Here is a 24750-nt window from a genome sequence, read left to right on the forward strand (position 1 = left end):
TTTCCATTCTACAGACACTTGATTTTCCTTTCCATTTTAGTCATACTAAGAATATCCTCTCTAGAAATTTCTACATTTCTGAAATACTATAGATGTTCCATTTATAGTCTCTGCCACTCTAATGTAATGGATGCATTGCTAAGAAATGTTGTATTATTAAAAACCTATTTTACAAGTTACTGTTTCAAAGGGGGGAAAAGAGGGCTAATTTCAGATTCATGACAGCAAACATATTTATTCTTTTTTTTTGCAGTTTTTGGCCAGGGCTGGGTTTGAACCCACCACCTCTGGTATATGGGGCCGGTGTCCTATTCCTTTGAGCCACAGATGCCACCCAACATATTTATTTGAAGGAATTATGATAGCATCTAAAAAGAAAATAGGTGGCCTTGCACAGAGTTTCAGACCTATAATTTGAGTGCTCTAGAAGACTGATGTGGGAAGGCTGCTTGAGCTTTGGAGTTTGAGATTAGCATGAGCAAGGCTGAGGTAGGAGGACCGCTTGAGTCTAGGAGTTTGAGGCTGCAATGAGCTCTGATGATGCTACTGTACTCTATCCAGGGCAGCTGAGTCAGACTTTGCCTCTAAATAAATAAATAATACCTATAAGTGAATATAATAAAAGCAAAATACTGTAGCTCAGAATAAATCTAGCATTTGGTTATTTCTACCTTTTATTCACATGTTTTGGCCTTTTTTTTTTTTTTTTTTTATCACTGTCCTGGCCCGGTAATTAGCGAGGTCTTCTCACTCTCTCATCCATCTTTCCCACCTTGGGTCAAAGCACAGAGCTGGCAGGTAGAGCTCAGACTCACAGGTCTTTCCCTTTTTATTTCCTTGTGTCATGACTCATATCAGCCCATATAATTAAATCTTACTAATTAATGAATTGTTAAATCCAATCCCTGCTATGAAAACTGCGGTTCGAGACTATATCAAAACTATATTAATATAAGTGCATTCTAAAATTAATATTAATGTAACACTACACATATTATTGTATTTATATTCATCCTAACAGCACTGACTTTGATAGATTCTTTTTCTTTCTTTTGTTTTTAACAAGGCTCTTTAGGGTTAAGGGGACAGCTTTTGGCAAGGGATGTGTCTTTTGATGCTTTAAAAATCCTCTGGGGCCTCCTCACTGAGTCCTAGCCTGAGATGTGTTCAGCCATAAACATCCTGGCTCCAGCTGCTGCTGTCAGCCTGCTCTGCTCTCGGCCCCCTCTCTCGCAGCTCAAGGAAGCCTAAAGGCAGACTAGAGTCTACAGGTCATTGTAAATGTAACACCATCCTGTGCTGGGGACAGATGTGATCGCATGCAGAAAACTGCAGTCCCTGCCTAGCAGAGACTTCTAGTGATTCAGAAATAGTTCCTCAAAACTAAATATAAGTGTCCTGAAAGTCACCCCTAAAGTCACACCATATTTTCTATGAGTTGGCCACCTCTTTGTAAAATTTTGTAATGAATCTTTGTAAATAAAGGTACATTCAGCTACTTTTTTCCGTTTTCCCTATGCATGGTAACTTTAGGGGCAGTTTTTGGGACACCCTATATTCCACATAACCAATATTTCAGTTCTTTTCTCTTTATAAAGTCTCATAAGAAACTAGGTGATTTCTGAAATCCAGTAGAACCTCCATAGTTGACCAACTCCTTCAGTTGAGCCAGTTTTCATAGACTAGACACGCCCCACATGCACACTTCACTCCCGCAGGCCTCATTCCTCATGTTGACCACCTCTGTATGCTGACTGGTTTGTTACAGGCACGGTGGTGGTCAACTTGCAGAGAGGTTCTACCGTATATACTATCAGAGGGACTTGACCTTTGTATGCCAACTCTCAACAATGTCACATGCTCCTCACCCAGATCTGGGTCCTAGGGACACTTTCCTGGAATTAATGGTCCTCTTTCCAGCCAAAGCCCTAAGTTATCTAGCAACCTAAAATCCACTATGCTTCGAATGGGTAAAGAGGGATTAACTTGTTTTATGAAATCACAATTCTGCCATCCTCTTTTTAGGGAAACATATATACCTAGTGTTAAGAGCCTTAAAGACTCTCTCTCTGGTGGCAGAAAAGTGCCACCTCAGCTGAGTACCCACGAAGTGACAACAGTGTCAACCCCCACTGGCTTTTGGGAAGAAGTTTATCTTATTAATTATCATGAAAGAATCCAGGTTTAATTTACTTGTGCTGTGTATGGTAATAGCTTGGGGCTGGAGACTCTGAGACCTATGGGCTCTGCATCTCGTCTGCATCTGTCTAGCCATCAATTTGGCGCCAGAGCGAGCTTGAAGGGAGAAAGGTCCCACTTCATCAAACCAGCTGAGGCCATTTCCTGCATGTCAGTGCAAGGCCAGACATTTTTAGCTCTTGTCACAACATAAAGCTCTGCTCCCCACTCCCAGGTCCCTGGGGGAAGGCAGGGCAGTGCTGCGGAAAGGGTATTGCACTCATAAGTGGCACACCCAGATTTGGGGACTGGCTTCTCATCTGACTACTCTGTCCCCTTGAACAAGCTGCTTGGCTTTTCTAGGTCTCCATTTCCTTTTCTGGAAAATCAAGATAATGATTCTTCATAGCATTGTGAAAATTAAACGGGCTAGTATATATGAAAGCAACTTGCAGCGAAAAAAACTAGTTAAAAACAAATCACTAGAAGCTCTCAAAAATAGACACTAATTCGATTCGGCAGCGTGGCAGAGAGCTGAACTCAGGTGTAATCTTTTACTTGCTGTTCTTTTTGGGTCAAATTCATGATTTGTACGTTGGTAGGAAATATGGTATACACTGGAGGCATAAAATAGGGCCGGGACCTTTAATCCCTGGTGTCACGGGGCACGTGCAGCTTTGTCAGCCTCGTCACCATCTTTTCTGCGTCCAGGGCAGGTGTTCCTCTCACACTGCCTCTCCACCAGGAGAAATGAGCACACAAGCTGGCCATACTCTGAAAGAAGCTTTCCACCTCCTGGATGTCTGCTCAGGTGGAAACGGATCACTTTCTATGGAGTTGACAACAGATGATTGACTGGAGCAGAAGCTTCAGCGCTTTGGAACAAGCAGGGAGGAGAAGAGTAATCCTCTGGAGGTTTTAAAGGGTCTCGCTATGTATTTATGACTCTTCTCCTCATCTCCCCAGTGCCCCCACAGCCCCCTGGTTTAAGCCTGTGCCATTAGCCAATACATCAATATCTAGCTGTGATTATGACGCTGCCACTATGAGCTGATTCAACCTCCTGATTTATGTTGCTGCCTCATTACACTGAAGAATCCAATAACTAATGGTAAATATCCCACATCCTGAATCCACATGCCTTGCCAAGATGCCATGTCCTGGCAAATACTATATAAGTCAATAAGCTCCCCTCCTAATTCATGACCTGTGACAAGTTTTAAAAACTGAGCTCTCAGCTTTGCAATTGTTCTTTGTTTTCCTAAAAGCAGAGATTCACCCAGAATGGTATAGACTTGACTCAGTCATATTCTCTCAATGATTTCACCAAAGACCAAGTGCAGTTTGAGTCAGGACCTCCTCTCTGGAGGCAGTGATGTGTGGGTGGAATATATAGGGTGATATCCACTCGTTGAGAAGCTGATATCACCACCAGGACAGGGACGTCCAAACCTCTCCTGGCACGTTGGGACTCAAGTGTGCTGGAGATGAGGGATCTGCAGATAAATCTCTTATGAATAAGGAATTGAAACATCCCAGTTTGTGGGGGCAACCCATTTAAGTTTCAGAGACACACTAAGGGCTATTCCTATTACCAGACCTCAGCCAAATGCAAACCCAATTTCAGGTCTTTCCTTGCTGTGTAAAAACACATCAAGTCTCTGTTTTAAGCATCTTGCTGCTTTACAGAAGCCATCACTTTATTTGATTATGCTTATTAGGAACTTATCAGTATCACCACCTGTCAGTGGGCTCTGACTACCTGTCCTACCATATTCCTCCCAGGGACTGTCCTTTCTCCTTACCATCCTGCCCCACTGAGCTTACCATGTGCCTGACGCATGATGCCGTTTCATGTTAGATGGGGATGAGATCATGGCAGCCTCCTTTACCACTCTGGCTCCAGTGTCCTGCCCAGGGATTGGCATAGACTAGTATTCAATTAACTGCTGAGCAGATGAGTAAACTAAAGGGCACCCCAAATCTCTGGGCCTTTCTCAAACTTCTTTCTCTGCTTAAAATGTAGTCCCTCCCTGGTAAAGAGCCATTAGGACAAGCTTTGCTGTTTCCAATGACTTTCTCAAACTTCTCCAAATACAACTGATAATCCCCTCCTTTATGCCTCCTCTGTGACCCAGTTACATCACCTGCAGCCCTTTATGGCATATATTTGTTCATAGCCAGAGAACAAAGGAATTCCTGATGTTTGGCTCAGAAAAGAAGATTCAAGGGTCATAACAACTCTCCTTAGCTATCTAGAGGGCAGCCTATGGAGGCCTGGTTAGACAGTTCCTGTTCCTTGTGTCTCTGAAGGACACAGCTGGATGATATGACAGCTGGACGGGTTTTGGTGCCCTGGAAGGCAAAGGGTGGTCTCAGGGCTGGCTGGTGAAATCCTAGCACTGGTGCTCAAACTTTGGCTGAATTACCATGTCAGGAACATAGTAAATCTAGTGGGTGGAGGCTGGATTGGGGGCCTTCCATGTTCCTTCCAGATTTGGGCAGGGTTGTTAGGGTGCAGTGGTTAAGAGGTGCTTTAAGTAAGACTGTCAAATATGAATGCTGGCTGTGCCATTTCTAGTTTTGTGACCTTAGGCAAATCAATTGACCTTCCCAAGATTTGGATTCCTTAATTTTTGAAGAAAGTTAGATACCTACATTTTAGGTTTATAATAAGACTTAAATGCCATCATGTATGTGTGAACAACAGCATGGTAACTGGTCATGTCTTGATAAATGTTAGCTATAATGTCTGTCCCTGTCTTAAACTGTGCACTGCCCTGCACACAGGTTCTTATCTCCGTGTCCTGGCTTTCATGCCTCTTGCCTGGAAGCCTCCATCCCGGTCACCTGTCTACTCCTAGGCATTCTATCAGACCTCACTGAGGCAGCACCACCTCCAGCGCTTCAGGGCTCCTCTTCATCCCCTGGCACACCTGAGGACAGCACCATCCCCACTGATGGAGGACAGGGCTGCTGCCCGACTCAGCTCTGCCTACACAGGCCTCACCCATGGCACGCATTCCATGCATTTCACTTAGAGCGATGGACAGATCAGGCCTCCACCCCTCCACTGTCCCACCTATAAACATGCTGGTCCTCAATTCCAATGGCCTCACTGGGGAGTCCATTCTCCTGGACAAGAGTCTTCCTTTTGATATAAGACTTTTGAAAAATCAATGAAAAATTTTAAAAATAGACAATAGGCATACCCCAAGACCTTCCCTGATCACCTTTCCTCTTGTTTCCCCTGTACAGACCTATCATTTCCCCATCCTGTAAGTTGGTGTCTGGCTTGCTTACTGCAAGGACAATGTTCACTGAATACCTGAAACGCACCAGGAGCCATTGCAAAATATCAGAGCTTTGTTATCTCCTGAATGCTGTTCAAATATGATGCTCGACAGTGGCTGGGACTTAATGAGTTTATTTGGCACTCAAATTCAAGTCTGCTTTCGTTTTGTTAAAGCAACTCAGCATTTTGGTTCAAGATGCTAATGATGATAATTGGGCCAAAAAAAAAAAATCTGTATGAGAAAAAGATGAACTGGAAGGTGGGATAAAATAGAATATTGAGGTCAAATTTGGATAAACCTCACTACATAGCCCAGAACAGATGGCTCCCTCTATTCATCATGCTAATTGTTCCGCCAAGTGGTGGAAAGTCCTCTGAGTGAGTCTGTTGACCTCCCAGAATAAACACATGAGCAGCCAATCCTAGCTGTATATGTGTGTTACGTGTTTGGGGAAAGACATTTATCATTTCTCCTTTCTAATAAATGAGAAGATGCCTAATGTTTACCTTAACAATGCATCACTGTACTTTTATTTTTTTTTTTGAGACAGAGTCTCACTTTGTCACCCTCAGTAGAGTGTTATGGCGTCACAGCTCATTGCAACCTCAAATTCTTGGACTCAAGCAATTCTCTTGCCTCAGCCTCCCAAATAACTGGGATGACAGGCGCCCACCACAACACCCAGCTATTTTTAGAGATGGGGTCTCGTTCTGGCTTGGGCTGGTCTCAAACCTATGAGCTCAGGGCAATCCACCTGCCTCAGCCTCCTAAAGTGCTAAGATTACAAGTGTGAGCCACCATGCCTGGCCCATCACTATATTTTTATTTAAGGGAAAAGTTTAGATGATATGAAACAGCTACTGCTATTACAACTAAGAGCTCGCACCCTGAACCTAGAGGAAAATATTTTTGCTATGAGTTTTCCCTAAGTTTGGTTTCCTGGCTACCAACATTAGGGTCTCCCAGGTTCTACCCTAAACATACTATCCATACGTGAGCCTGGGGCTCAGGAAAGGGCATTTTAAGCTCTGCTTTTCTGGGGTCATATTGTGAGGCTGGCAGTCAAGTCTGCTGGGAAAATGTGGTTACGGTCATTTGTCACTTAACAATGCGAAACATTCTGAGGAATGTGTTGTTAGGAATTTCGTCACTGTGCAATCATTGAGTGTGCTTATACAGACCGAGACAGAACAGCCTACTGCACACGTAGGCTTTGTGCTATAGCCCATTGCTCCTAGGTTAACAAACACTCAGGGCCATGCTGAATCCTGCAGGCAAGTGCAACACAACGGTAAATACTTGCGTAATGTCTAAACATAGACGAGGAAATGCACTGAGCTGACATTGTAATGGCTGTGACATCACAAGGCAATACAAAATTTTCAGCTCCACTATAATCTTGTGGGAACACTGCTATATATGTGGTCACTCACTGAGCAAAACATCATGATGCCACACACGACTGTGTATGACTATTCTGACAGGGTACCCAGCACATAAGAAAAATGAAGAGTCTTTGGCATTAATATGCAGGTAACTGGTCCTGAGAGGACCCTTTACTGAATCAGCATGCCACTCTCACTAGCTGTAGGGCCCTGGGCAGGGCACACAGCTGCCACATCTGTAATGGAGACTACCATGCAGACTTACCTGCCAAAGACAGGACTGGGCCAGGTGACCTCCTGAGCTCCTTTTGAATTTGAATTTTATTTTATAGCTTAATTGTAAGAGTGACTTAAAGGTGAGAAGAGGCTGGGACCTTAGCCTGAGTATGCAAAAGCTCTTAATAAGAAAATATTGGCTTTTCATTTGTTTTTTCGAATTTGTATTTATTCATTTATTTTTCTGAGACAGAGTGTCACTTTTTTGCTCTCTGTAGAGTTCTGTGGCACCCTATTTTATAGCAACCTCAAACTCTTGGTCTCAAGAGATCCTCTTGCCTCAGCCTCCCTAGTAACTGGGACTACAGGTGCCCACCATAATGTCTGGCTAGAAAATACTGGCTTTTCAAACTAAGAAGGCCTCCTGTTGGGATTTCTGGGAGATGATTCACAAAAAATTGTGGCATTCTAGGTTTACTAGGAGTAGAAAGGTATGTAGAGACTAAAGAACTGGTGTCACAAGCAGGGACCTTTAACCCCCCCAAAAAAACTCCCCATCTAATTTATTCCTTTAAAAAATCCTGCAAAGCCTTCTCCCACCCGACTCTTCCTGATACACTCATACTCATCCCCAAAGACACAGCACATAGGTGGTCTCTGTGAACATATGCCACGGAAAATTCTTAGGAGGGGCTCTGTATTTTCTATGCCCTAGTATTTATTATAGTTCCATTAAAGCAAGCAGCTACTTATAAACTGACTTCACAGTTGTCAGCTCTTAAGGGCAGGGACTATTTTTTCTACTTTGAATATTCAGTGTCTAGGACGTGCTGCCTCCACAGATTTTTTTCTGGAATAAATGAATACTTCAGAGTACAAGGATTAATTAGGTGGTATATTTTCTGCTGCAGGCAGGGTCTATCCTACCCTGAACTCCTTCTGAGCCCTGTCTGAAGTTCCTGGTAGAGTTTTGGTATATGAATCAGTTTGTCTACAAAGGAAATATTGGGAAGGCCCAGAAAGCTGGCACTTATAAATCCAGCATGCTGGTAACACCTGGCAGAAGTGCACTCCACCTAGCATGTATGCTTTGAGTCACTATGCAGCTAATTTACATATTAAGGAAGACTGGACATCCCTGCACCTACCTGATGAGAACACAAGCAGGACTCACTGGTACCACAGAGCAAGCAGCTGGCACTCTTCTGGGCTGGGGAGTCTGTCTAAATATCTCTTGGGAGCTGTGACCCCTATGGCCTCCCTCTGATGAGCTCATTCTCCAAACTGCAACCAAGAACTTTCCACAAGGGAAGAGGCCAAGGGCCCTGCCTGTACCCAATTACCTAAAGGAATGTTTTACAAATGGCCTTTCCTTCTGGGCACAGTCCCTTTGGACCAAGTTGAAATTGGCTAGAAAAACTCTGGGTGCAATTTTCATTGGTTTGTCAAAAATGAGTTAATGGTAGGTAGCTGGATTCATCTGGGTGCAATTTTCTTAGAAGAAGACAGTGAATTTATGGCTTCATATGTCAAAGAGAGGAAAAGAGGGAGAGAGCAATGCTTCTCAGTGACCACTATGGGCATGTGCAGCTACGACCTTTGACCAGTAAAGGCCCAGCTTCAGTGACTCCAGTTACATCAACAAACATGAGCCATTCCATCCCTGCCACTCTGAATCCATCCGCTGACTGTGCTCCCTGACATCTACCCCTGTTTTTCACTGGAGCAAATCGAACTGCCTTTACCCTCCGGAACAGCTTCCTAACTTGTCTCCCTGCTTCTGGTCGGCCCCTCTAATCCATTCCCTCTGCAGTCAGCAGGCCCTTTGTGAAAGACAGATCTGAGCCTGACACTTCTTCACTTTGCATCATTCTGCTTCCCCTGCCTTGAGATAATATCTACATTCTTCATCTTGCCTAACGGCCGGCCCCTGTGTGGACTGGGCCTGCTCTCAAGTCTCCACCCTCATCTCCGCCTACCCCTGCCGGCCAGAGGCAAGCTCTTTCAATCCCCTCCGTGGAGGTTCTTCTCTTGGCCCTGGGCCACCCAAGGCTGCCCCTTGCCTGCAACACTGTCCTTCCTCCCCTCCCTTAATTTCAACTTGCCTTTTATCTCATTCAAGAGGATATTCTCTAGGAAACCTTCCCAGGACTTGCTACCTCTCCTGAGAATACTCATCACGTGCGCTGGCCCGTCGGCGCATTGCCTGAGCCACACTGCCATGGGAGTTCACTCCTGCAGTAGGTGGTCCACACAGTAGGTGGTCACTTAACATTGAGAGGAATAAGTGAATGAGTGTATGCGTGCCTTGAAGGGTAGCCCAGTCTACTCCTCTATCTCAGGAGGCAGGTGGGGACTCCGGAACCTGCACTCACCGTTACAGGTGCAGCGCACGTTCCTGTAGAAGCGCGGACACACAAAGCTGATGCGGGCCGTGCTGTAGGTCATGAGCGCGTGGGAATCCAGCGACAAGCCTTGCTCGCAGTGCTGCTCCTGGCAGTCCAGCCCTGAGCAGTTCTTCTCCAGGATGGCCGAGATGCGCACGACATTGTCCAGGTGCCTCCTGGCGCCGGACAGCTTCTGGATGAGGTAGGCCGGCTTGTAGAACTCACTGCTGTGCATCTCCACGGCGAACAGCATGTCCAGCTGGCCAGTGCCGGCCACGGGCTGGATGCTGATGACGCGCAGGCTGTCCTGCTTCTGGCTGAGCACCGCGCTCCGCAGGGCACGCCGGAGGCCGCGCATGTGCAGCCCCACGAAGTCCTCGGGGGACACGTTCTCAAAGCGGATGGTGACCGTGTTCTGCAGCATCTCACGCACCAGCTGCTCCACGTGCACGACCACGTCAATGGGCACCTGGAAGCGGCCGTCACTCACGGACACGTTCAGGACGTACTTGCCACTGTCCAGGCCGCCTAGAGCGATGATCTTCCCATCGTGACTGTTCACTTTGAACAAGCTTTTCTGCTCTGATTTTAGCGCAAACGTGAGTACATCATACATGTCTTGATCTGTGGCGTGGATCTTCCCAATGACCCCACCGGGAAAGTCATCCTCCATGGTGACAATGAAGATTTCAAGGGGGATGGCTGTGGGCTTGTGGATACTTTCCTCGATGACACGAACACGGATGAAGGAGCGAGAAGCTTGCTGGGGTTTGCCGGAGTCCTTTGCCTAAAAAAAACAAGGGGTGGGAGGGGAGAAAGGCAGTGTTCTAAGAAAACAATCAGAATAACTTAAAGAAACATCTCTGATAGAAGACGTCTCACCTTTCACCACATTCGGTTTTCTCCATCCCTTGCCACTATTCTGAGAAAAGCTAAGGATGTGGATTTAAGGAAGAGGAGTGATGTATCACCTTCCATCCCACATGTACAATCTGCCACGGTCAATAAAATGTGTCAACACAATAAAGGGAAGGAGGACAGAGGACCACAAGACCAACGTGTCCACAACGGGCTGGCTTTGCTTTAATTTTGCCAGAAACCCCAGGGGAAGCTTAGTGGAGTGTTGGAGGAGAGATCTTTGTTCTTGGTTGGATTCCTTCCTTTTGACCCGCCCGGATAGCACCTTTCTGCACATTTAAGAAACAACATTGAGTGGGATTTGACCACAGCAAGGTTTAGAATAACAAAAGACACACTGAAGGAAAAAATAAGTAGCTTGTGAAATACCTTTTCACGTAAGAATCAATGGTACTATCACTCGGGCCTCAGGTCTTTCCTGAGTACTTGCCTCAGTACTTGACTCTGGTGAGCAGGGTCAAAGGGCAGAGGTCTGCGGATGTGGGGCTGCAGCGGACCCTGCAGGCCTGGGGGGACCTGGGGAGATGTGTCCTTCTCTGTGGAAGGTGGTACAAGAGCCTGGGCATCACACAGACCTGTGTTTGAATCCCGTCTCTGCCACCCATGAGTAAGTTAGTTACCTTCTCCTGGCTTTGATTTTCATACCTTTAATATGAGGAAAATAGTAGTATCTACCTCACAGGTGTTTGTATTGTGAGAATTGAAAGAGAGAGTGATTGCAAAGTACTTAACCCATAGACATGCTTAGTACATGATGGCTCCTGTGAGTGTTGTGATTTTTATTGTTACCATCATCACATCATTTGTCTGATGGAGGACAGGAGCCGGAGACATGGCAATGGAAAATTCATGTAGGAGGAGATAAGTTTAATAAATTAGGTTGAACTTGGAGGGCCCCAGAGGATGGTGATGAGTTTGGACTTTAGAAGCCACAGAAGATGATAGAAAGGCAAAAAGCCACTAGGTGTAAGGTGACAGAGAAATGAGCCTTTGGCCGAAGAAGGACAGGAGAGTGGTATCTACCGAAAGGCTGTGAAATTCCAAATTTGAGTCTGGGGCCCAAACCCAGCCTGCAGGGCCTGTGTATTTTGAAACACTGGGAAGCCATATGTAGTTTTAGTTGAGGTCAGGCACTGACGAACGTTTTCTGACAAAAGCTAGACAATAAATGTTTCAGGCTTTGCAGGTTACACAGACTCTATTGCAACTACTGCAGGCTGTTCTTACTGCATGGGAGCAGTCACAGGGAGTGTGTGAGTGAATGAGTGAGTCCAGGTTCCAATAAAACTCTATTTCTAAAAATGGGCTGAGGGCAAGATTTGGCCAGATTGCTGATCCCTGGTTTAGGAGAATGATGGCATCAAAGTGGGATGTTTAATCTGGGAGGGGTTTAGGAAAGGATCAGAGGAATATAAGGCTAAAGCTGGACCATTCGCCCAGGGGGGTCCTGAAGCAGGACCCTGGTGGTGGGGTGGTACAGGGTATGGAAGGGGTACACACAGAGGCCTTGTGAAGGAACTGCACATAGGACTTGGTGGCATTTTAATATAAGAGACGAGGGGGAAAGAGCTCTTCACGGAGATTCCAAAACCTGAGATGTTTTGGAAAATCTGCTCCCTAACAACCAGAGAGGGTATATAAAGAACTGGAATAGTTTCTGTGAGAGCGCTGGAAATCCCTCCTTGCTTTGAGCACGTAGGCTGCAATATAAAATGATTTACAGCTAGGTTAGGTGGCCTGTAACCCCAGCCCTTTGAGAGGCCACACCTCAAGGACTACTTGAGGCCAGGAATTCAAGAGCAGCCTGGGCAACAACATGAGACCTTGTCTCAACAAAAATATTAATAACAAATTATTTACATAATAGTATTGTAAGAGCAGGTAGCAACTGGACAGTTCACTGCTGTGCTGAAAGCTGGCAGCCATTAATTTGGAAGGATTCATGGGGTAGAATAAGTGGTAACTTAGCTGAAGAGATAAGGTAATATATACAAGAGTCACTGTTGTGCCAATATAAAAATTACTATTGTTATTATTACCATCATTAATAACAAGTCTAGGTTGCCCTCTGCGGGCAGAAATAGTCATTCAGTTTTATTGATGAGATCAAAATCTTGGTATTTATATAAAGTTTATATGTAGGGACTTTGGGGCTTGCTCATTTCCCTCATTGCCATTCCCTGGCACACCTGCCCCGGCGGCCTCTGTGTTCTTTCATTTCACACAGGCCAGTGACCTTGAGGAACCGAACTGCTGGAAGGCGGCGGCCCCTGAGTCCTGGGTCCCCTCCCGCCTCACCAGGGAAGGCCTGCCCAGCACAGGCATGATATGGCTAAATCTCATTAAGACAGAGATCAGTAGTTTCCCCATGTGGGGTAATGTGGCAGATAATACTCATTATCAAACAGCAAGAACTGACCCATGAGTTGTCTTTGGAGGGTCAATTAGAGGCACAGGAAATTTCCGAATGCAGAGCTAAGCCCAGTGACTGTCTCCTGGGCACACCCTGCAGGAACGTCCTTCCTGAACAACGCAGCTTCCTCTCCTTCCTGTTCAATTTCACACACAGAGGCCGCTTTTATTGGTGTGAAATTGAATTTGAGATTAAAAGGAGAACATTCCTGCGTGGTAATGAATTATGTTGACTTGCTCAACAAAGAAAAAAGAACCAAAGGGGCCAGAAACAAGCATGAAAGAGAAGACAGCCTGATGTGAGCAGAGCGCGGTGTCGTACCTGGACACACAGCACGTATTCCGGAGACTCTGTGTGCTGGAAGACCACGGCTGACCGCAGGATCCCGTGAGGGTCCAGCATAAACTCCTCCTCTTCGTTTCCCGACAAAATAGAGAATGAAAAGGGAGGCCCATTGTGAAAAGAGTCTCTGTCTGTCACCACCAGCTGCAAGATGCTGGTGCCCACTGGCTTATTTTCCTGAATAAAAGAGTACAATATAAAGGAAGATAAAATTACACTTCTCTTCACATTAGAAAAAAGACAAACAGAACAAAAGGAAACCATCGTTACCAGCTGAGAGTGCTGTGCTAGGAAACAGGGCTTTCTGTGGAAGGGATTCCCTGTGATATTATCTCGTCCTCTGAAAACATGCCGGCTTCTGTGAGCACTGTGTTTCCCAGACTTTACTGCCCCCCACAACTGCCCCGTGAGACAGTCCTCTGCAGGTGAGGACACAGGGACTTCAAGCTAACAGGCTTATAGGTTCCAAGGATGGTGCTGGGTAGAAGCTTGTCCTGGGTGGGCTGGCAACGCTCTGAGATTACCTGAAAGGGTTCCTCACACTTGCCGCGGCATGATTACGCTAAGGCCCAACACTGAGGTCACCTCACAACATCGGGCTTTTGTGGGGGAGGGGGAGCATCCTGGCAACTTCCCAGTCAATATGCCATGTGGAAAATGGGGCTTTCTACCCCACTCTCCAAGTCACAGTTTCACCATGTTTCTTTAGGAACAAAAAGGGGGTGAAATACTTCCCAAATTGTGAATGAAGAGAAAGAGAATCCTTAACTTTGTGAGGATTTTTGGAAGCCCTGGTGTGATAACATAAACATTATTTTATCGCACTTCTCTATGCTTTTTCCCCAAGATGGGAACACAAAGCTCCCTCTTGGGTCAAAGGCGGTGATCCCTTTGAAAATGCCGAACTAAAGCCTCTGCAGCTCAGGCACCGGGGCCCCTTCCCCGCTCTGTTCAAACTTCAGTGTTTCCATGGATGGGGCCTGAGGCGGTTTCATTAGTTCAGACCCCCTGATACACACCGAGGCAGGATTGGAAAGTTTGGATCTCTGAGATGGAGATGGTGATACACTACAGTTTGAAGGGCAAGTCCACTCACATTTTATGAATCAAAATTATGAAAACCACACTTTGGGGTAAAGAAGTCATTCTGTGTTAGGAAAAGGGAGGCACACTTTTGAAAAGAGAAAGAGGGAGGGACGGCAAAGACCTGTGATTTTGCTCTTGCTCTGAAGTGCCCTTTGGTTATCAAGAAGGAGACACCGTCTCTCTGGAGCAGCCGTGGGATAGCTTCAGACCGGTGCAGATTTACTGCCTTGCACTGACAACATACTCAGTACCACACAAAACAGAAGATTTATTGATTTGTTTGCTCACTCGATAAAGGCCGTTTCCTCCGTAGAAGAGAGGGACAGAGGGAGAATGTGGCCCTCCGGGTCATTGTCTGGGAAAGAAGGTGTAATGCAACACAGGCGGGCCCAGCCCTGTAGACAAGGGACCCGGCCAGTGCTCACAGCCGAGCCTCCCAGTCCTTTCAGTGCTGACTTCCTGATGTGCATTTGAAAACAGTCTGTCCAGCTGATGGATGTGTATCATAAAACCAAATGTTGAGTGGGCAGAGCCCATTTTGTTCTGGAGCCTGCAAACGGTGGTGAGGGGCAGCGAGATCCCTGTGGACAGCAGTCAGGGAGAGAAAGAGAAATGGAGACAGATGCAGATCCTGGGCAAAGCTTTGTGGAACCAGGCTGGGGGTCAGAATGCCCAGCTGCCGGGAAAAGCCTCAGAGAGGAGGGGAAAACCAACACACTACCAGGGAAGGAAGAAATCGGATTTCACTGACAAAGGGATGGGGACAGACAGGTAGCTGCCTCCTCGTCTGATTATGGGACAGCTCAGCGGCACTGGGAAGGGGGCAGCCAGTTATGGATGACCAGACTCAAAGTCCTCAAAGTCATCCCAAAAGGGCTCCCCAGACCTGGCCCACCTCATCTTACCTTCTCCCCACAGAACCCTGAGACTCCCTGGGGGTGAATTTGAGGCCAAATTGGATCAGGCAAGAGCTGATTGTCTAGAATGCTGTGGCCTTCCAAGACGCGTACCTCAATCTCTGCCTCCTCTAAGCCCTCCACACTGACCCTGTTCCTGGGCTGGATTTGCTGATCTTCCTAAAGTTAGCTCTCCAGGTTCCTCTAGAAATACTGGGAAATAGAGGAGCTCAGGACCCAGTACTGTGCCCACAAAACATCTTCTGAATAAAAGACAGATGGGAAGAAGAGTCATTCTCTCAGACAGCAGAAAACCAGCACTTAGCTATCTATCCTGCATTATAATTCTAAAGAGCAGGTAGATTTAAAGTGCTAAACAAATCACCTGTGGAAGATTAATTTTAACGAGTAGCAGCTCTATCCTGAAGCTTGATCCCCCTTTGACTGATGAGATGGTATATATCAATTTCCCTCCTCTGCCAGAATAGCACAAAGTCTCTTCAAGGCAGCCTGTCATTGTGGAAAGAGTATTTTTTGCAGAAGGTAGACCCAAGTTCAAATTCCCAACTCTGCTACTTACCAGCTGCATAATCTTGGGTGAATGACTTCACCTCACAAATCCTTAGCTCCTTCAACTATAAAGTGGGAGCCAACGCACCTCCCACTTCACAGGGTTCAGATGCGGATAGGTGGTGCACGTATAGAAGAGCCTGGCACTTGAAAGACCCTGGTCCTCAACAGCTCTTACCCACATTTATCAGTCAGTCCTGATAGAAGAATCAGGCTCTTTTCATACCTGCCTTATCAAGGGAGGAGCTGACAATAAGTAATAGTAACAGTAAACAGTGATAAGGGAACCACAGCAGAGGAAGGGAGCTGAATGCGAAAGGACAATGCCTGCAGGCAGGACTTGCCTACCTGAATCACAGCGGTGTAGTTCGCAGGTGTGAACACAGGGCTGTTGTCATTCACATCAGAAATATCTATGTTGAGGGTTGCAGTGGATGACATTGCAGGAATGCCACTGTCTACAGCCTGAACAAGCAGGGAATATCCCGACACCTGCCAAGGCACAAAGTGGTCACAGTAAAGAAATGCAGCGCTTCCCGCCTCCGGACACCCGCCAAGGAAATGCAGGCTCAGGCTGTGCTTTGTTAAACATCAATCATCTTCCCTTTGATTCTCCCCCGCAGGGTTTCTCCACCTTGGCGCCACTGACACTTGGAGCTTTGTTGTTGGAGATGACCTGTGAGTGGTGGCCTTTATCAAGTAAGACTCGTTGTCACCCCCAGCCCAGTTATGACAACCAAAAATGTCTCCTGATTTTGCTAAATGTCCCGTTGAGGACAAAAACACCCCGTTTGAATCCCAGCTCTGCAACAGGGACTCTACCTAACAAATGCAAACATTGTAACCTAATTGTTAGTACCCTCACATCGATCTGAAATAAAAATAAAAAAAAAAAAAAAGAAGAATCGCAGCTCTGGTTCTTTGTTCAGTGCAAATGGCATTTCCATATTTAATTTCCCTTTGAAGACACATATTTCGGTCAAGAAAGACAATGTTTAGAAACTTCGAACACAGGAATTTTCTGAATCATTCTTTCTGACCTAAATGCCTTTAGGTGATCCTTTTGTATCTGCTAATCTAGGACCACAGTTGCTCATCAAACAGGGCCACAGGAATCAACACTGGAGGTGCCTTTCTGTTCCCTTCCTCTCGGAAGGACTGAACTTCATCTAGAAAGACACATTTTTGCCTTTTCTTTAAAGCTGCCATACATAAGAAATTGCAAACATCCACTATTGGCAGAAAATTCTTTCAAAGGCCTGACCCCAACACTTCATGCTGCGTTTTTAGCCCACCCCTGTTTATTCACTATTTAGAATGGAGAAACATTCTGTTTATACTCATGGACCCTGGGCCCCTGATTCCAGGGAAGGGAGGATCTCATGGGAAAAGAGCTGGCTGAAACTAGCTTACCCGTTCCCGGTCTAATTTCTTCTTGACCTTCACAAGTCCCAAAACAGGATCCACGGTAAATTCATTGTCCCGATCTCCACTCACAATGGAAAAATGAATCTGTCCGTTGGGCTGGCTGTCTACATCTTCTGCTATTAGCTTCACAGAAAAAACAAGCAAAGCAAAGCAGCGACATGACACAAGAGACAGAGAAAAGGCTGATTCTTAGGGTCACAGGTCTGTTTAAATGGAAGCAGCTCCAATATTTTCCTCAGGTGCTCTGTTCTCCAGTACCCATGATCACCCCAGCATAGGGGATGATGAGTGGGCTTGAAAGAAGCCAGCAACAAGACTGGAACCCCATTTTATTTCAATGTTAATTGTTACCGCTCTACAGTCTGATGCTTGTTAGGCCTGATTTTCTTTAGCCCTTGAGAAAGTAAGAGTAGAGCCCTGAGCTAACTGGTAGGGATGCCTTCCTGATTCTTTCCCAATTTAGCTAATAAAATTGCCCAAGGCAAGCTTTCTCTATACCTATCCATTTCCATGTTTAGGAAGCTCAAGAAAGTCCCTACTCCCACTCGGCAAACATACTGCCTACTGTCGGCTGCGCCATGTTGGTAATGCTGAGATTTTCATGTATGAAAATGGTCTTTACTATGCTAGGAGGAGAGAGGGCCTGAGAAGTCCCTCTGATGTATAAGGAATGCACTGTCATCCAGCAGAGAGCTGCGGCCACCCATGACCTGAGATGCCATGAGATTGGTGGAAAGGACCTGTCAAGCCTAGGGATGGGTAAGAACAATGAGGATGGGACTCATGGTTTCCACAGTGCAATCCATGATCTCAGAGAATCTGAATTCTCAGAACACATGACTTTTCTGTTACTAGAAAAAAATTCCTTCTGGAAAGGCTCCTCTGAGAATGACCACTTGATCTTGAACTTGCTCCCATGTATAGCTGCCCTACTCTGTGTGACTAGCTGTGTATATAGCGGGGGGAGGGGAGAGGGATTTTTATTCTGTCTTTAGAAACCTAATAATTTTTAAATTATAATTTAACAAATTATAGTTGTATATATTTATGGGATACCAAGTGATGTTATTATTTATGAATACGATGTGGAATAATTAAGTCTAGCTAATTAATATATTCATCACCTCAAATAGCTATCTTTCTTTGTAGTGAGAACATCTGAAATTTACTCTTGGTGATTTTGAAATGTACAATATACTATTAACTATATTTACCATGCTGTGTGAATGATCTCAAAAAAACAAAACAAAGTAAAACACCATCATATTCTTCCTACTAATAACCTGTCATCTAAGTTTATAAGCTACTAGGAACCATCATTAAAAATTCATTGCATGGTCTCTTTCATTTTCTTGAAAATGTACGCTCCTGGGAGATAAATGATTATCAGTCAGTCATACCTTGATATAAATTAATCTGTCAGATTCTTTCTAATATACATAAAGAGTCATTGAAAGACCAGTGCCTGACAAGCATTCTTGGGGACAAATGAAAACTGAAAGGGAAACTGTGAAGAAAATCCAACGTAAACTTTGCTCACTTCTTCACTGTGTTGAGGATGCTTAGTCCTGACCATCTAAACCCTCATTCTCCCCTTGGGCACCTACCAAAATGACAGAGTCCCCCACCAAGGCATCTTCACTGATGACGGCACTGTAGATGTCTTGGCTGAACTTGGGGGGGTTGTCATTCACGTCCGTGAGGGTGACGCTCACGGTGGCCACGGCGCTGAGAGCTGGGGTGCCCCCATCTTTGGCTTCCACCACCAGGTAAAACCTTTTGCATAATTCATAGTCCAGGACCTCAGAGACAGAAATACCCCCTTTGAAGAAAAATGGGGAACTTTAGATTTGATTAGGAAAGAAACATTGTTCAGCAGTTCTATAATTGTGGTAATATTTATAACATCATGTTCAGCCAGGAATTTTAGGTATTCAGGAATCTGCTTGTTTAATGCTTTACTGAAAGCATTCCAGAAGTTCGATTAATGCTGTCAGTGAAGGCGCAGCCATCTATCAAACACAACCCTGAAGAAATGGAGAAGACTTTGCATGTCCATGGAACAGTCCCTGAACGTCTTTCAAAGAGTCTGAAAATCTCTGGCATGGTCTACTCTCATGGAACTAGGGAGTAGGGACAAGAAAGTGTCTTCCAGTTCCTCAGGTGGACCCAGGAAGACCTGGGATGAGCTGTATAGATGTGATTGTATGACTCCATCCTTGTCCACAAATAAATACTTGCTGACCTCCCTGAGGTGAATTAACTGCAAAGGTGCCTTGCCAAGTTATAACGTGCTTATCTGAAACCATCACGGTACAAAGAAGGCAAAGAGCCTGGAAATCTCTAGGTACCTTGACATAATAGAACAGGAACTCAGTGGACAAATATTAAGTATGAATTTAGCACCCATAACTACAGGGCAGAGAAGATAATGCTCATGTCACAGAGTTGTTTAAATCAAGCAAGGAGAATAAATGAAAGTGGTTAGCTGGGCGCCACCTCTAGGAGGGCTCTGTTAGTGCCTCGCCCTCAATTTCTAGCCCTTCTAGTGAGGTGGCCCCCTCCTGCATTCTGCAAGTGGTCATCATTTTGACTGCAGGGCACTTCTCGAGGGCTTTGACTTTGCTCCCACCTGGTAAACAATCATTAGGACTGCCGAGGTTACATCTCTTTACATTTCTGGGCAGGCACCTTCTCTAGCTGCCAAGACTGCCAATAGGCGCCTTCACGTTCAGTGAAACTCAGAAGTCAGACCTGTAACAGGAGCCTCTTTCTCCCCAAAGTGAAGTTTTCTTAGTGCTTACTACTCCTGGTGCTTTACTTTTTATCCCAGTCTTGTTAGCAGGTGCCAAATTTAAATACTACTTAACCACTCCCCATGATGTACATACACCATGACCGTAACTAGACAGTGTAAGGCATATTTACAGAAGGGAAATCCCCATACATTTTAATTTGAAGTACTGACCTTAATAAACAGAGTTACTGCTGGGAGAAGATGCTAATTCAGTTCCTCATCAGTATTTCCACCTTCTTAAATCATATTTAAGGGCCAGATTGTATCTCTTGGATTTTTTGCAGCCCCACAGTGTAGCAGTCTTACATGATATCAAGATTAGATCAGGAAGATCTGAGTTCCAGTCTTGTATAACCCACTTACAAACAGTAGACATTGGGGAAATTATTTAACCTCTTTGAAGTTCTGTTTTTCTTACATGGAAAATATGAAAAATACTAAATGATTGAATAAGAACCTGGTGCATTTGCCAATGTTAAATACACATTGCTAATTATGATAGTCTCTTCTTTGCATTTACTGGACTGTCCAAAGGATAATGAACTTCCTTTGCTACCTTGTTCAATGGGTACACACTCTGCGAGTGATAAGGAAAACAATTCCAAAGTCTGGAAGAAGCAAGAGACTCATCTTCCTTATTTGCAGAATGAGAGCTGCCTTGACTCTCATAAGGGATGAGAAAGTGCGAGAGAATATACACTGAAGAGCTTTGAAATAGAATCCAAACCCTCTATGAAAGGACAAGTATGAGTATGTTTACTCTTCCAGGAACATCCGAAATGGTTTTCTGAATGAATATCTTCATTTGCCCTGAGCCCCTCGGATATTTATTAACTCACATATAAAAAGAAAGCCTGAGGGTCCTACCGTCCTTCTTTTGGTTTCTTTCCAGGCACGTTTTCTCCAGGTGATACTACATATTCCTCCAGACATTGAAAAGTGTGTGGTGAGCAAAGAGTATTCTGACCAGAAGTGGCACCGCACTGGTTCCAAACCACTGGTAAGGCTACTTGGGGTTCTGGGCTGCGAACACTGCACATTACCACGTAAAGCCCTCGCTGAGGTCTGCCCGGCAGGGGACCAGAAAGGGCTAGTCTATGTGTGGACAGTGGTAAGTGGAGGCTTGGCTTCAGGAGTGCTTCCCAATCCATGTACATAAGATTAACGTAAAAAAGCAAATAGAAAAGAGAGTAACAAACTCTATACTTGGAATACAAATACAATTACCTACTGCCATCCAGGCCCCCTAGCACTCCCACCTACAAATCCTGGAGACAGCCCAGGGGCTAGTTATTTGCCAAGTAAGCACAGAGCTTAAATTTAGCAGTGGCCAACCTTAGGAGCAGAGTGCTGGAGGGAGGGAGTCTGCCTGTGAGCCCTGAGAGCAGAAGATTTGTTTCTACTGTAAAGGAGAGAGGAGGAGGAAAGAATGGCTCATCAAGAACGGCAGTGAAAGTGCTGGAGGAGAAGCAGGATAGAGTGAAGCTCTGAATTCTTGACAGGTTGCTATTTACCCCTATTTACCCACCTGTCTTTGGGTTGATGCTAAATTTCCCCTGTTCATTCCCAGACCGGATGAGGTAAGTAATCTCAGCGTTCGTGCCAATGTCTTTGCTGGTGGCAAAAACAGCAAGGACTTGAGTGCCAGGAGAAGTGTCCTCAGGCACTGTCACCAGGTAGTCCCTCCTCTCAAACACAGGAGGGTTGTCATTAATGTCCAGGACGGTGATGGTGACGATGGCAAGAGAGGACAGGGACTGTCCGGGACTCTGGTCGGTGGCCTGCACGCTGATGTTGTAGGAAGGCTGCTGCTCCCGGTCCAGCGGCTGCTCCAGGATTACGATGCCCGACCAGCTGTCAATGGAGAAGACCCCGCCGGCTGAGTCCGCCAGGGAGTACACAACCTTCCTGTTGATGCCTGTGAGAGCGAGGACGGGAGAGCGTGAGCAACAAGACCGTGGGCACACAATCTAGGCAGGAATGTTAGGGCTTCACTGACTACAGAGAATAGTCACCAAGAAACCAGCCAGCTGTGATCTTGCAACAATGTAAACTTCAGTTTGTAAAACCAGAAGAGCTCATGACCCCTCCCCCAAACTAAATTGAACAGTAAAGACATTGGGAAGATGTTGGCAACAAATATCAGCAATAGTTGGATATTCTTAACGTATAACCCATTCTCCAATAAACCTTTCAGGAAAACTCTCAGATGCTAATAGGTGCACGGGTATAGAGCTGCCGTCAAAAGAGAAATACAAATCACTCACTCAATTAATTAATCACCTCAACAAGTATTTATTTATTTAAAATTGTTAAGATTTATAAGAAGGAAAATGTAACACCTTTGAAGGATGAAAAAGCACCATTCTGACCCTAAATGCTCTTAATGAAGATAATCATTAGTCATGGGTTTTTAGCTATTAACCTGAAAATGTCTTTTGAGAATCACAGAACCCCTGGATATAAGCTCTTGGAGGGGAGGGCCATTTTTTCCCCTTCTATTTTGTAACACTTCATTTGGCAATAATAAGACCTAAGCATTTTACTTATCCAATATACAATTTCCCTTAAGCCTAAATTCCCAGCAAACCAATAAAATCATATATGCGGAGGGGATGACATAAGTCGCATTATGTGGCTTTAACCGAAAGGTCAACAGCCAGAGCTTATTCTTGGTTCCATTCCAGAGAGTCCATTTTTTCCCCAAGGTTTCATTATTTACTTTTATTTCTCTTTCAAAACAGCCACCCTGTGATGTATAAACATCAACCTCTGATTTTATTGGTCCTGGGATTAAAAACAAAAAGGCTTTCCCCTTCTCCTGCTGCCCCTGGGGACTGGCTCCAGAGGAAGGGTTTCAGGGATGCTTTTTGCTATTTTTTGGAGTGGCTTCAAGATTAAATTCTTCCAGGTAAATCCCAGGGGAGAATACACAAAGGGTTGCAGAGGTGATCGAGCTTGCACCTGGAAAACAATAGCCCCGTCTTCGTGTCACAATAGGTCGTATGCCCTAGAAACAGCTGCCTTGACTTACTGAATGGTCTCGGGATGCCTCTCAAAGTCACAAAAATGCATTTACGGAAACACATTAGCGATTGACATAAATATACCACACAAGTTTTCAAATCACACACATTCCCTCTGGGTTTCCCTTCCACACTCAGCATATGGTGCGATGCTCCTGCCAACAAGAAGAGTAGGCGGGAAATGTGTGCTGGGTCTGTTATGGGGCACGTGCCGGCAGCTACGAAACCCATTCCACTGATGCATTAACCAAGGGCTGACGGCTTGCCTGGTGCCATCAGCATTTTCAGGTGAGCGTGAAGGACCACAAGCTAAGTCCTGTTTTCCTTAGGCACCTTGCTCTAATCCCTCAAGGGATTTCAGATCTATGTCTGGACATTTTTCCTTTTCAGGCCCAAAGGTCAGTTAGGGAGAAGGAGGATTTCTAACTCACTGCTCTGAAAGCCACGGTGCCCAGCCAGCTGAGTGAGGAGACGTAGGGGCTGGATTTATACTGCTGCTCTGTGCAGCAGTGAGGCTGGGAGGGGACGGTGCCTCCGACGGCCTCCAGCGTTTCCTTCACGGGGACAGATAGCTGAAATCTAATTACAGCACTTGTGTTCTGGGGCCGCAGCTTTCTCTTCTTCAGCCCTGTTCAGAGGCATTCAGCTGGGCTGATACCCTGTGTGGGAGGCTCGGTGCTCTCCAAGCCTTCTGCTCAGCAGGTTAGGCCCGTTGTTGAAGTGCTGCATTTACAGGGATGACATTAATCAGCCGCACAAAGACCAGGGCTCCCCTCCAGGCAGATTCGGTTAATTTAAACTCAGTGACAGGGTTTTTCTGCCTTACCCTAGTAGAAAGCATCCCTTCCCCCCACCAAGTTGCTGACCCACAGTCCCCCCACCTCCTATACATTTTGCTTCTGACAATATCTCAGACATTTGCACCAGGAGGAACTGGGAGATTTATTGCTCCTCTCTCCTTTCTGTGACCACTCAGAGTAATGTGGAAGTAAGACCAGAAAGGGGTGGGGGTGGGGGTGGGGAACCCAAGCCAAAAAAAACCCTTGCTAAATGGCATCACTTATGATTTGTTAGCTCTCAAGGAAAGAACAGGATATATTTTTGAAGCATATTGAAACTCCAGTTTAGACGGAATTGGAATGGATTTCAATAATTTTTAGAAATAAAGTCAGAAGCCTAAATCCCAATTTAGAGGCAGTACTTTCCGGATAGCATGTGGGGTTTCCAGGTGATGGGGTGCTGTCTTTGTTAAAGGAACGCAGGTCATGTCACTAACACGGAAACTTTCTTTCCAAAGCAGTTTGATAAATGCCATCCTTCAAACTGCCACCACTTCTACAGACACAGCAGAAAAGATGAACCCAAGGAGAAGACTCGCTTGCTAATTGGTCTAACGCTCCTACTCACGTCAAGATGTGTTACACTGAGTATAACATTAATCCATCATTTTGCGTCTGTGTTTTTAACTATGTAAGTTTCTTCTCCAATTTGAGCCTAATTTAATGAGGATGGAGCTACTTAGCTTCTTTAAATGCTGAGAAGCCAGGCTAGCCACACTGTGACTCTCATTGTAAGTGAAGTTTCTGTGTGTAATATGCAGAAAATAGAGCAGCCAGGCCTTCAGAGGATTAAAATAAAAAAAAAAAGGGAATGACTACAATCCTTATTTGCTCAAAGGGAGAAATAGGTAGTGGCACTTTGTGGAGTGGGGCTGGAATAGGGAAATAGCACATACAAATTCATAGTAGAAAAAGGCTGTGAGACCTTGGAATGGGTTGCCAAAGGTGTCTATGTTCTCTTCCTTGGAAGGTT

At 45.3% G+C, this 24750-nt stretch overlaps 1 protein-coding gene across 1 annotated transcript in view; it reads right to left on the minus strand.

Moving 5' to 3' along the window:
* The window catches only part of FAT3 (FAT atypical cadherin 3), a 541807-nt gene that overhangs the window by 37229 nt on the left and 479828 nt on the right, over window positions 1-24750 (minus strand). Inside the window, exons 13-18 of the mRNA XM_003780826.2 lie at window positions 21441-21830; window positions 18723-18937; window positions 17101-17238; window positions 16036-16179; window positions 13115-13312; window positions 9451-10249 (exon numbers count right to left, since the gene is read on the minus strand). Coding sequence (XP_003780874.1) covers window positions 9451-10249; window positions 13115-13312; window positions 16036-16179; window positions 17101-17238; window positions 18723-18937; window positions 21441-21830 — 1884 coding nt within the window. The remainder of the gene's footprint in view (window positions 1-9450; window positions 10250-13114; window positions 13313-16035; window positions 16180-17100; window positions 17239-18722; window positions 18938-21440; window positions 21831-24750) is intronic.

Source organism: Otolemur garnettii, unplaced genomic scaffold, assembly GCF_000181295.1.
Source record: "Otolemur garnettii isolate 467f Iridium unplaced genomic scaffold, OtoGar3 scaffold00001, whole genome shotgun sequence".
Classification (NCBI taxonomy): Eukaryota; Metazoa; Chordata; class Mammalia; order Primates; family Galagidae; genus Otolemur; species Otolemur garnettii.